Below are 14,025 nucleotides of genomic sequence, written 5' to 3'. Positions count from 1 at the left end.
TTAAAGTGAAAGAATTAAATTAAAATTATGTATTATTACATATTATATGTGAAGTAGGCGTGGCTGTCATCCGATTTTCACAGTGTCTCATAAAAATATTCTGGTAACCTCACATATCAAATTTGGTGACCCTTTCTTACTATCACGGTTTGAAAAGTAATGCTAGTGGCGTATTTATTCAGTGAGTTATCGCACTTTTAGCTGCTCTCTACGTAAGCATTATATGGGAAGTGGGTTATTATCTGATTATACCGATTTTAACAGAGTTTGAAGAAGTGTTTGTTCGGAGCAGCTCCTTTCACTATGGAACTACCAATAATGAGTAGATTTAATCTTAAGTTATTATTTATACTTAAGTTAACTAAATTAATACGCACACAAATATACATGTCAGAACAATTAAGCTTAGCTTTGCCTAAGCCTAGCATCTTAGTTATAGTTCGCTTTTTACATTCGATACCGGCACACGCATTATTTTCTTGTTCGGTTCTTATATTCGCTACCTGCAGACAGGCAGGCATTTCACCTAATAAACCAATAAGCCACGTAACTTTCTACTCGTTGTATTATATATATTTATGTTAATAAATATTTTGTAAATATATATCGTCGTTGTTTTGTATCGCGATTCGAAGCTATCAAAAAAGCTTGGTAGCTCAACATTTTGGTGACCCCGACGTGATCGCTGTGTGTGTTTATTGGTGACACTCGTATAGTTAAACTTAACATTAACTATCAAACTATTAGTTCGTGCGCCACCGTGCTAGTGTAACATTAGTGTGGACATATTTTGCAGTGAACAATCGATAAATCAAACTCGTGGTTTAAAACCTATTTGATTTGTGGCAAAATAGTGGCGTGATTTCTAGAAAGGGCTACTACGGTAAATTTGGATATTTAAGCGAAAACATTTCTAACGTAACTTAAAACCGTAAGCACCGTTTATCGGGTGCCGCTAATTTCTTCAACGGTTCGGTACGGTTATCCGCTATACGTTACCGACCCGATCACCTAACCTCGTCAAACTTTTAATTGGTTAAGTTTTTTGGATATGTCGTTAAACCAATCAATCGGTGGTACTCCAGCTGGAGACATTCCTGCAAATGAGAGTCCTATAAGTCAGCATTCACCAATGGGCAGGGTGACATTTTTGAAGTTGAAGACACAGGCCATGTATAAGCGCCTTGAATGCATAAGTGCTGATATGGACTCGGAGCGGTTGCAAAGCATGGACGAATATGCTTTAGCGGCAATAGTTGATTCAGTTAATGAACTGAAATCAAATTTCTTGGCTGCACACACAAGCTTGGAGGAGCATGACTTTGAATCTATCGGAAGTGATTTACTTACCCAATTTGATACGAATTTGGTTCAGTTGAAGGCTACTCTACAACGTGAAATTGGAAAGCGTAGCGCTTCTCAACATTGTTCCACATTCAAGATGAACAGCAATGAATTCCAGCCTATTATAGTGAATACTAATCGCTCTCGTTTGCCTCAATTAACGTTGCCGAAATTCAGTGGATCTTATATAGAGTGGACAAATTTCTATTCGATGTTCACATCAGTCATCAATAAGGACAGCGACCTAAGCAATGTGGACAAATTGCAACATTTGCATTCCTGCTTGAGTGGTGCTGCTCTTGACACCATACGATCGTTGGAAATAAATGAGGCTAATTATAAAATTGCATTAGATCTTCTCATTAAACGATTTGATAATAAATGTCTTATTTTTCAGGTACATATCAGGGAGATTTTCGGGATGGACAAAGCAGATGGTACTGTCAGCAAGCTGCGAGCGTTGTCGGACAAGGTCAACTCGCATATATGTGCGTTGCAGTCACTTGGCTCCAAAGAGCAAATAGCGGACTGCATAGTGGTACAGTTTTTAACTCAAAAGTTGGACAAAGTAACTCAAGCAAAATGGGAAGAAAGTTCGTCAATAAACGAGTTACCATCGTGGGAATCATTAGCTGCATTTTTAGAACATCGATGTCGTACCCTCGAGAACGTAGAGCATGCATTACAAACACAAGCTGAAACATTTGGTAAAACTGGAAAAACCGTGAGTACACATCAAAGAAAATCCTTTGTTGCTTCAAATAGCTTACTGGGTGTTTGTGCATTTTGTGGAAATGCTGAACATTTGAATTATAATTGCCAACGGTTTTTAAATCTTACGCCTAATATTCGTCAGAAAGAAGTTAAGAAACTTTTACTATGTCTAAACTGTTTAAAGAAAGGCCATCAGATGCGAGACTGCAAATCTAGTAATTGTCGAAAATGTCATTCAAAGCATCACACGCTTTTACATTTTAATCGTTTACCATCAGCTAATAGTAACGATTTACCATTAATATCGAACTCTGTCCAAGCTAATGCCATGACTGCAACGCTGCCAACGCAGCCTGACATCTCTGCTTCCCGATCTCCATCTGATGTTGTGCTTTTAGCTACAGCAATCGTTTTAGTAAAGAATCGTGCCGGAACTTTCGTACCTTGTCGCTCACTTTTGGACTCTGGCTCACAGATTCACTTCGTCACAAGTCGCTTCGCAAACCAACTTCAACTGCCTAAATCTAAATCCTTCGCTTCGGTTTCTGGAATTGGAGATGCAAATTTTCCAACAGATGGATACTCAGTCAATCTCGTACTAAAGTCGCGGACTTCAGGTTACTCAACAAACATTACTGCTCTTGTCGCTCAAACGATTACTGATAATCAACCGGGAACTTCAGTCATGACCGATGATTGGAATGTTCCTTCGAATATCCAACTAGCCGATCCTGCTTTCAACATACCACAACGCATCGATATGCTCATCGGAGCAGGACTCTTCTTCGAACTCATTTGTGTGGGGCAGATAAAGTTGGCACCTGGGTTACCTATTCTTCAAAAAACTCGACTGGGATGGGTTTTATCTGGTGGTTGGCAGCAAACTCCTCAACTATCGACATTTATTGTAAGCCAAAGATCATCTAGTGGAATTGATAACGATATCCAGTTAGACAAATTAGTTCGCCGCTTTTGGGAAATTGAACATATTCATGAACCAATTACCAAAACTTCTAAAGAAGACCTCGAGTGTGAGGAACATTTCAAAAATAATTATTCACGCTTACCTTCGGGCGAGTATTCGGTTCGCTTACCCATTAAGTGCAGCTTAGATTCACTTGGAGATTCATATTTAGCTGCTAGACGCAGATTCGAGAATATTGAACGCAAATTTAGTAGAAATCCTAATTTGAAAGCGAAATATAGCTCATTCATGAAGAAATATGAGCACCTTGGTCATATGTCGTTATTTCTGAAAGAATGATTTCCAAGTGCAAGTACTTTCTACCTCATCATTGCGTTATTAAGGATGATAGTACGTCGACGAAGTTGCGAGTAGTTTTTAACAGTTCTGCGGCTACAACTTCAGGGTTATCACTAAATGACATACTCATGACTGGTCCTACCATTCAACCCAAACTTTTCAACATTCTCGTTCGTTTTCGTACCTTTCCAATTGCACTCACTGGGGACATTTGCAAGATGTATCGATGCGTTCGCGTAACACCTCCAGATAATATGCTTCAGTGCATACTATGGCGAGATTCCCCAGAAGAAAAATTACGTATATACAAGTTAGACACGGTCACATACGGCACCAAGCCTGCTGCGTTCTTGGCTATACGAACTATGCATCAGCTAGCATTAGATGAATCCTCATCTTATCCACTTGGTTCAGAAATCATTCTTCGCGATTTCTATGTAGATGATCTTATCTCTGGAGGAAGTTCAGTAAAGGAAGTACAACAAATCAGGCAACAAACTACAAACCTACTTTCTAAAGGTCGTTTTCAGTTAAGAAAGTGGTGCTCTAATAACTCAGATATTCTCAGCGAAATTTCTGTTGCTGATAGAGAAAGTTTTCTTAGTTTCGATGAATCCAGCGATATTATCAAAACTTTCGGACTTGTTTGGAATCCATCGAAGGATGTCTTTTTGTTTAAATATAAACCTCAGCAAACATCGGAAAAATCTTCCAAGCGTTCCGTATTGTCTACCATAGCACGTTTCTACGACCCATTAGGTCTGATTGGTCCTACACTTACTAGAGCTAAAATACTGTTGCAAAGGATGTGGAGAGACAAGCTCGATTGGGATGAAAGTTTACCACTTTCCATATGCACAGCATGGTTAGCATTTTGTAACGATTTTGCTGATCTTCAACATACTTCATTTCCGCGCTATGTTCTTCAGCCTGGCGCTACTGTTCAAATACATGCATTTTGTGATGCCAGCCTGGAAGCATACGGCGCTTGTGTTTACGTTCGCTCAGTTAAGGATAATGACATTAAAGTCCACTTGTTGTGCTCCAAGGCTCGTGTCGCTCCTCTTAGAACGCTGACAGTGCCCAAATTAGAGCTTTGCGCAGCCGCCTTACTGGCGCAATTATTATCTGAATTAAGAAAAATGAATATATTTGATTGTTCTTATTACTGCTGGTCGGATTCATCAGTGGTTCTCTCATGGCTACGAGAGGAACCCTCAAAGTTCAACGTATTTGTTGCCAATCGAATTTGCGCTATACAGCAATTAACTGAAGGCATGCAGTGGCGTTACGTTCCCACCTCCATGAATCCTGCTGACATCCTATCAAAGGGCGCTACACCAAAGGAGCTTCTAAGGTCAAGGCTTTGGACGTATGGTCCACAATTTTTGGAAAATGTTGAATCTTCATGGCCACCACCATGCGCACCTCATATATCTCTACCAGAAACTCGTCAAAAGGTTTTGCACATCTCATCTGATAGACCCGACATAACTTTTTCGTTCAAATATATCAACTCGTTCGGAACAATGCAGCGTATCTTTGGCTATATATACAAATTTATAAAATCGAAAAGATCACAGCTCACAACTACAGATATCCATCGTGGGACTCAATTGCTCATACGCCTAGTCCAAAGAGCGCAATTGTGGTCAGAAATCGTCGCCCTGAAGAAGAACAACTTTGTACACACATCAAGTAAAATCGCTTCGTTATCGCCATTTTTGGATGAATTTGGAATTATACGAGTTGGAGGTCGTTTAAAGAACTCAACATTAGACTTTGAAGCACGTCATCCAATGATTTTACCAAAGGATCACCCACTGACGTCGTCAATAATCACTCATTTTCATCGAAAGTATCACCATGCAGGTCCTCAGTCTCTACTTGCCTCCATTCGTATGCAATTTTGGCCTATAGGTGGCAGAAAAACTATTGCGAGTGTTCTACGAAAATGTATCATATGTTGCAGATCGAAACCACGCCTCGTTGAGCACATCATGGCCGACTTGCCTAAGGAACGCATCCATGCATCACGGCCCTTTATCGTTACGGGCATAGACTACTGTGGACCATTTTATTTCAAACCCGAAACGCGTAAAAAAGCACCTCAAAAATGCTATGTTAGCGTATTCATTTGCTTCGCCACAAAAGCCGTGTGGATGGAACTGGTGAAAGATCTTTCAACAGGCTCGTTTCTTGATGCACTTAAGCGCTTTATAGCAACTCGTGGCATACCAAGTTGCATTTGGTCAGACAATGCTACAAATTTTGTTGGCGCCAAGAACGAGCTGAAGGATTTACGCGAGCTATTTCTTAGTGAAAATCATCGCAACCAAGTTCACGCTTACTGCCTTAATAATGGGATAGATTGGCGTTTTATACCTCCTCGATCACCACATTTTGGTGGTCTGTGGGAGGCAGCAGTAAAAATGGCAAAAAAGCACTTCTATCGCTCCGTTGGTTCATCGCTTCTTGGTTTTGAAGAATTACGCACCTTAGTATGTCAAATCTCAGCAGTAATTAATTCAAGACCTCTTGTACCACTTTCAGAAAATCCAGAAGATCTTGATGTACTGACGCCCGGACATTTTCTTATTGGTGGTCCTCTTATCGCTATTCCTGAGCCGAACCTCACGCATCTAAACTGCAATCGTTTAGATCGCTGGCAGCAGGTTACCTACATACAACAAATATTTTGGAAGCGATGGAGTGAAGAATATCTCACTATTCTACAACAACGAGCGAAGTGGCGTAAACCACACCCAAACATTGCAGTCAATGACATCGTATGCATCAAAGACGAAAATTCAGCACCTCTTAAATGGCCCTTGGGTCGTGTTACAGAAGTTGTCACTGGAACAGACGGGGTCGCAAGAGTAGCCGTTCTTCGTACGTCTACCGGCATGATGCGTCGAGCTATCAACAAACTGTGCGTTTTACCTGTCAATGATTCTTTTGAAAGTTAGACCTTTCAACGGGTGGAGGATGTTCGGAGCAGCTCCTTTCACTATGGAACTACCAATAATGAGTAGCATTAATCTTAAGTTATTATTTATACTTAAGTTTACTAAATTAATACGCACACAAATACTCCACCAACTGTGGTGAGAAACCATTGTAAATATTAAATATTTTATATTAATTGTTATCTGGTCACTCTAATATTGCAAATCCACCTCAGCAATACTCGTTATTCTAATTCCTCATTTCCCTTTATCCTTTAATAAGTTTATACATACATACATATGTACATGTCAGAACAATTAAGCTTAGCTTTGCCTAAGCCTAGCATCTTAGTTATAGTTCGCTTTTTTACATTCGATACCGGCACACGCATTATTTTCTTGTTCGGTTCTTATATTCGCTACCTGCAGACAGGCAGGCATTTCACCTAATAAACCACCAGCCACGTAACTTTCTACTCGTTGTATTATATATATTTATATTAATAAATATTTTGTAAATATATATCGTCGTTGTTTTATATCGCGATTCGAAGCTATCAAAAAAGCTTGGTAGCTCAACAGTGTTAAAATGACTTTTTTGCTTGATATAGCTTCAGCTACTTGGACGATGTATCGAACTGAAACTTGTATATATTTATATAGTTATGAAAAAAAAAGAAAATCTGGAGCTAATGATTACAAAATTTAAAATATCCTATTTTTGACAGATATCAAGGAGGTATCGTTTTTTGGACTGGTATTATAATTTGGTTAGTGAACTTCTTTAGTGCAGTAGGAGTTTGTGAAGAAAAAATTGTGAATGAAAAACGTCGGAAGATTTACAGGCTGTGGTATTGATGAGAGAACAAAAGTGCTCACGAATATTGTCGAAAATTACATACTACTGCACAGTTCAATATTGGTAAATTCCAAAAGACTGCTGAAGTAAGAATATGATGATGATAGCTGAAGGCCCAGAATTTGCAGGCCTTGACTAAAAGTAAAGTTGCTCAGAATATCAAAGAACACCCCAAAATATCCAATGTCCCTATTGCCAAGTAGTTGAAAAAAGCTGGCATTGCAAAAGCCTACCCTCAAACTGTTCGGAACTTCACCTAATTTTAGACCGAAAGTACCTCGAAACAATTTATCCACACTTATCGAGCATTTACGATATTCCAAAGGATATACATATGATAACGAATTTTGGGATTCGGTAAATTTTACAGATAATTCCAAATATGATTTATTTGGTTTTGTTGGTTAAGTAATAAAAGTTAAAAATTAAATAAAAGTGTCAGGATGGAGCAGTCTTGTTTTTTATTAAAGAAGTTATGAAGAGAATGGATTACTAGGCAATATTAAAATGATACCAATGACCGAATGAAAATTCAAAATCAATTACAATCAATAGAAACAAACTCAATCAGTTTACATGAAATAGATGAAGTAATTTAGTTAATTAACAACATTATTCAAAAGATTAAAGAATTTGAAGATAAACATAGTATATAAACTGCTCTCTGTTTATATTATATACGAACTAATTCAATTTACCGAATATACAGAAGATATTGCAATGGGAATGCAACTTTCTCGACTAGGACTCTTCAACCCAAATTTACTTAATTATGGCAAGTTAGAAAACGTAGATAGTAGCAATATTTTGCTAACTAAAACATCCCTTGGATTAATATTAGTCAAATACTTATCATATCATATATCCCTATTAAACAAAAAACTGTTAACACTATTAACATAATACCCTACCTGGATAGTAATGGTTACCAACTTGATCATTTAGGAAAATATACTTATTTCGAAGAACAGAACAAGGTCTACAACCAAGATTACAAAGAAATTGACGATGAATGTATTAAGAATACTTTAAGAAGAACTAATCCGATATGTAATTTTGTCCCTATAACGGTCAAACAGGTAATTAAATATGTAGAACCAAACAATATTCTAACTTGGAATGTAACTTTTATCATTATAAGACAAGATTGCCAAGAATTAAATAAAAACTTAACGATTAAAGGTAATTAAATAATAACAATAAAACAATGTAAAATTAAAATAGGAAAATAGTATTGAGCGAAAACCATTTAAACCCCGAAATTAACTTGACTCCATTGCACGCACCCTTAGAATTAATAAAAATAAAACTAACAGAACAAAAAGGCATTGTAAAGCTAATAACAATATCAATCTAATAACAAAATCAATGTCGGTATAATCGTACTGATCATATGTTTTATAGCCTGTATTGTTCATATTTATTTGAAAGTTAAATCTAAAACAAGTAAGGAAGGGCTAAGTTCGGGTGTCACCGAACATTTTATACTCTCGCATGATAAAGTGATAATCGAGATTTCATTATCCGTCATTTACCTATCATCATTTGTTCCTAATGTATATATTATACAGAGAAGGCATCAAATGGAATTCAAAATAGCGTTATATTGGAAGAAGGCATGGTTGTGAACTTATTTCACCCATATTTCGTACATGTCATCAGAGTGTTAAGAAAATATTATATACCGAAATTCATTGAAATCGGTCAAGTAGTTCCTGACATATGGTTTTTGGTTCATAAGTGGGCGACGCCACGCCCATTTTCAATTAAAAAAAAAGTCTGGATGCAGCTTCCTTCTGCCATTTCTTCCGTAAAATTTAGTGTTTCCGACGTTTTTTGTTAGTCGGTTAACGCACTTTTAGTGATTTTCAACACAACCTTTGTATGAGAGGTGGGCGTGGTTATTATTCGATTTCTTCCATTTTTAAACTGTATGTGGAAATGCCTAAGCGAAACGACTCTATAGAGTTTGGTTGACATAGCTATAGTAGTTTCCGAGATATGTACAAAAAACAGGGCGGGGGGCGGTGCCACGCCCACTTTTCCAAAAAAATTACGTCCAAATATGCCCCTCCCTAATGCGATTCTGTAACTTGAGACAGTCTCAAGTCTCTAAATTTGAGATTTTAAGTTAGAGACAATTTTTGATACTTGAGACGATATTGCTATTCTGTAAGTGACAGTCACAAAATCTATTACATTTCATTATTCAGAGATGCTTTTACACTTGAATGAAAATAAATATGTCGATAACAAATATTAAATTTCCTATAACATAGTCAAAAAACATAATTATCAATAAAAATAAAAATATATGTTGACTTTGTTTCATAATATATACGAAATTTATGTAAAATTGATTTATTTTTCATCTTTTCGTGTTTGAGTTGCTTACAAAATATAAAGAAACGACAATCGATTAATATCTATGATGATCTCTATTCAGTATATTCAAAATGGCAGACAAGAGCTCTTTTTAGTTTTGTGACCTGCTAACTACCAAGTCTCAATATTTTGAGACTAACGCTAGAGACTGTTTAGTGAATAGTAACTAGTCTCAAATTGAGACTTTGCCTCAAAATGTCTCAAATAGAGACTAGAGACTGGTTACAGAATCCCGCTATTAATATCTTTATTTATGGCTTAGTTATGACACTTTATAGGTTTTCGGTTTCCGCCATTTTTTGGGCGTGGCAGTGAGCCGATTTTGCCCATCTTCGATCTTAACCTTCTTATGGAGCCAAGAAATACGTGTACCAAGTTTCATCATGATATCTCAATTTTTACTCAAGTTACAGCATGCACGGACGAACGGACAGACAGACATCCGGATTTCAACTCTACTCGTCACCCTGATCACTTTGGTATATATAACCCTGTATCTGACTCTTTTAGTTTTAGGACTTACAAACAACCGTTATGTGAACAAAACTATAATACTCTCCTTAGCAACTTTGTTGCGAGATTATAACAACTATAGAAATACAAGATACGAACCCAGTTGCATTACCCAGATTATGCCCTGTAACCTCAGAAGAAGCTTAAGCTTCCCTTTTAAGGGGAGGGAAGTAGCATAATAAGCATATCATGCCACTGTAAACTGCAAAACCCGCTGACTAAATAATGTTTGCTTAGTAAACAAATTCCTTTATACTCGTAAGTGCACGCTGAAATATGAAACGCACGCATGATCGCTGTCAAATCAAAGCTTGCCATTCTCCCTCTTAGCTTAGTTTTCAAAAGGATTCTTACCAATTGGATATTTACTTTGATGAGCCAAAATAGATAAATATTTCTCAGTACATTCAATATAAATAATTTTTTACATAACGTTTTACTATATTCTACATACTATAATGCCAAAATGTTTCAAAGATTTTTACTGATTATCTAGTAGTTCACTCAAAAATCAAAAGAGCACTAGATTGCAAACCATTTATGGTACGCTTTAATTCCTAAAAGTCGCTAATTCTACTACTTCAAGCTCTCTATGCCTTCTAACCACAACCATCTTGTATTAGAAATTCCTAAAATTTAGTAACATTTCAGAACGTGTGAAATTTTTGAATACAAACCTATCAATTTTGGTCGGGACTCCGCATGCTCGGCAAGACTGGATATTACACTTGAATAAATATAATTATATATAATAATATAATTATAGAATAAATTTTGATATTTTTGAACTTATTTTGTTAATCGTTTAAGAATTTGAACTAATGAAATTGAAACTGGTGTCCCAAAGTATGCCATCAATCCTCGCATTTTAATTGAAGAGCAGTGTAACAAATTTAAAGCAATAACTCAGCTCAATCAACGAGTTACTTACTCTCTACCACATATTTAGCGAGCTGCAAAATCAGTCCATCGATGGTCCTTCCTTGTGCCTAACAAGTGTGAGCAGAGCAGCGTGGCTGCAAGTGTTTCACCAAATGAAGTGTTATGTGAACATATACATCTATCTTCTTCTTCTATCTTCTTCTTCTTTTCTATATACATACATATGTATGTATGTAAATAAAAATGAGTCGCCAAAATGTATGTACGCTCATAACTTTCATATGTACGACAGAACCAAATTTGATGATTCTTTTTTTAAAATGTTCGTTGAGGTTCAGGGATGGTTTCTGTAGAGAAAAAAATTCGAATAATTGCCGGAAAACCCCTAAAAACAGCCCTTTTCTTTTTCTCATACAAACGAATGAATGTTTGTTCGTTAGTAACGCTAAGAGAACGGCTGAACCAATATTGATGAAATTTTCAAGAGAATGTTTTGTGTGAATCGGGGAAGGTTTGGAAACAAAAAAAACTTGTATGCTTTTCGTGAGGAAACGTCGGAAAATTGATTTATTCCAAAAAGTTAATTTTTTCCATACAAATTTCTTTTTCAATTTTTTTTTTTTGTTTTTCAATTATTTGAATCGTTCAAATTTGTCGTTTGCTTCAAAAATTTTTGAAAATTTTTCAGTGAAAATGTTATGTGTGTTGCACATAAAGTGATCAATTACAAATTGAAATTTGTTACGATGTCAAGAAGAGGTCGCGCTAATATCGGTCGACGTTCTTTTTGGCATCAACATACATTAGCAGCCCAAGGCATATGACAGGATGCGATTGAAGCAACGTACATATATATATATTGATACTGGATGCTAGATGTAGTCTGTTGAGTGGCAAAAGAAAGGTTTGCGCACGCACACATTCTTCCTTGGATTGTGGATGGTGGATGGTGGTTACACCAGATCAAATTGATGAAATCATTCAATCATGCGGAAATTCCTGATGTAAAGAAAGATCCAGTATTATACGAAGTGATAAAAGCCAATAAGGTTCATGGATCTTGCGGACACCACAATCCCACTTCGGTTTGTATGTCTCACAATAAATGCACGAAACAGTATCCACGTACTTTTCTTTCGGAAACACAAACTAGAAATGATGGATATCCACTCTATCGGCGTTGCTCACCAGACGACAATGGCAGAACATTCAGCATCCAATTTAGAAGAGTGAATATCGAAGTTGACAACACATGGATCGTACTATATTCACCATTATTGTCTAATTCACATTCTAAACTCATAGCAATGTTGAGTATTGCAGTTTGGTATAATCGATAAAATACGTTTGTAAGTACGTCGCCAAAGGAAGCAACATGGCGGTTATTGGTCCTGAACGATACGGTCGATACGTGAACTGCAATAAAGCGCTTTGAAGGATATTTAATTTTGCAATTCACGTCTCGCAGTTCATTTGGAGAACGGCTAAAGAGTGTTTTTCAACCCAGAGAATGCAGTACAGCCAGCGGAAACACCGCCAGCAACAAAATTAACATTGACGAGTTTTCGCTCAACTTTCGTCAGTGAACCGTTTGTGAGGACACTCGGAAATACTTTGATATTATATGTACATAGAATGCATCGTCGAAGAAATGTTAACATAGAAAACAAGGCAAACCAGTAGATGGACATACAGGTGTGTTATCAACTAATGCATTGGGACGAATTTACATAATACGAGGGCTGTCCGATAAATAACTGACCTCAACGTGAAGCTAGCGGCACATCTGAAAAAAAAGTTTCTACTTCAAATTGTGCATATTATAATAGCTACTCGCCAAAATTTCAGAAATTTATCTTGCGCAATTATCTGTTGACAGTCGTTTTTGTGAGTCTATTTCGGTGATTTCCCCAAAATGGAAAAAACTGAATATCGAGCTGTAATTAAATTTTTATTTTTGAAAGGCAATACGCCTTCACAAATCAAAGATGAGTTGGACTCTGTGTATGGTGACTCTGCACCATCGTTTACCACCGTAAAATTTTGGGCAGCTTAATTTAAACGTGGTCGCAGGAGCTTGGAAGATGATGAACGTCCAGGGCGTCCAAAAACTGTAACCACTAACGATAACATCGCTAAAGTTCATCAATTGGTACTAGACGACCGCCGGATTAAAGTTATGGAAATAGCTGAGATTATGAAGATGTCAAAAGAAACTGTTTGTCACATATTAAACCAAGATTTGGGCATGAGAAAGCTGTCCGCGCGTTGGGTGCCGCGTTTGCTTACGCTAGACCACAAACGTGCGCGCATGAACATTTCCAGCGCTCTGTTGGCTCAGTTTAGAGACAATAAGACCGAGTTTTGGCGCCGATTGATAACTGTAGACGAAACTTGGATTCATCATTATACGCCCGAAACAAAAAACCAATCTAAACAGTGGATTGAAAAGGTGGAACCAGCCCCAAAAAAACCTAAAGCTGTGTATTCGGCTGGGAAAGTGATGGCGAGTGTTTTTTGGGACAGTCATGGAATTATTTTTATTGACTATCTTGAAAAAGGAAAAACTATAACAGGAGCATACTATGCATCATTATTGGACAAGCTAAAGGAAGAAATTTCGAAAAATCGGCCACATTTGCATTGTCTTGTTCCACCAAGACAACGCACCATCTCACACCTCAACAGTCGCCATGGCGAAAATCCACGAATTGCGGTTCGAACTGCTTGACCATCCACCTTATTCACCGGATCTAGCACCAAGCGACTTTTTTTTGTTTCCTCAACTTAAAACTGCGCTCGGCGGCCAGAGATTTTCGTCAAATGAGGAGGCAATCTCTTTCGTGAACTCGTATTTTGCAGACAAAGACGCCAAGTACTATTTGGAAGGGTTGCAGAGATGGGAGAATCGCTGGGAGAAGTGTGTGGAATTACGAGGAGACACATAGTCATAGAAAAATAAAAAAAAAATTTTGAAAAAGTCGAGTGCATCATGGTTAGGTCGGTTATTTATCGGACAGCCCTCGTACAACCAAAAAACGACGATTGTTTCTACCTTCGGTTGCTATTGACAAATGTTCGCGGTTCAACTTCATTTGAGTCATTGCGTACTGTGA

The 14,025-nt window shown here is 37.3% G+C and overlaps 2 protein-coding genes across 2 annotated transcripts; both read left to right on the top strand.

Annotated features, from left to right (window-relative positions):
• The first annotated feature begins 1,051 nt into the window (after positions 1–1,051).
• On the top strand, positions 1,052–3,322 carry LOC125777516 (uncharacterized). The gene has a single exon (XM_049452621.1). The coding sequence runs from the start codon at positions 1,052–1,054 to the stop codon at positions 3,320–3,322; it is 2,271 nt and encodes a 756-aa protein (XP_049308578.1).
• A 2,000-nt stretch (positions 3,323–5,322) lies between these two features.
• Positions 5,323–6,291, top strand: LOC125777514 (uncharacterized). The gene has a single exon (XM_049452620.1). It carries the CDS (start codon positions 5,323–5,325, stop codon positions 6,289–6,291), a length of 969 nt encoding a protein of 322 aa, XP_049308577.1.
• The last annotated feature ends 7,734 nt before the right edge of the window (positions 6,292–14,025 follow it).

This window comes from Bactrocera dorsalis, chromosome 3, assembly GCF_023373825.1.
Source record: "Bactrocera dorsalis isolate Fly_Bdor chromosome 3, ASM2337382v1, whole genome shotgun sequence".
NCBI classification, from domain to species: Eukaryota; Metazoa; Arthropoda; class Insecta; order Diptera; family Tephritidae; genus Bactrocera; species Bactrocera dorsalis.
This window is presented reverse-complemented; position numbering and strand designations above follow the sequence as displayed.

Bases quoted from the DNA above. Each gene is read 5' to 3' on its own strand.
- LOC125777516 (XM_049452621.1), top strand. From the start codon at position 1,052: ATGTCGTTAAACCAATCAATCGGTGGTACTCCAGCTGGAGACATTCCT.
- LOC125777514 (XM_049452620.1), top strand. From the start codon at position 5,323: ATGGCCGACTTGCCTAAGGAACGCATCCATGCATCACGGCCCTTTATC.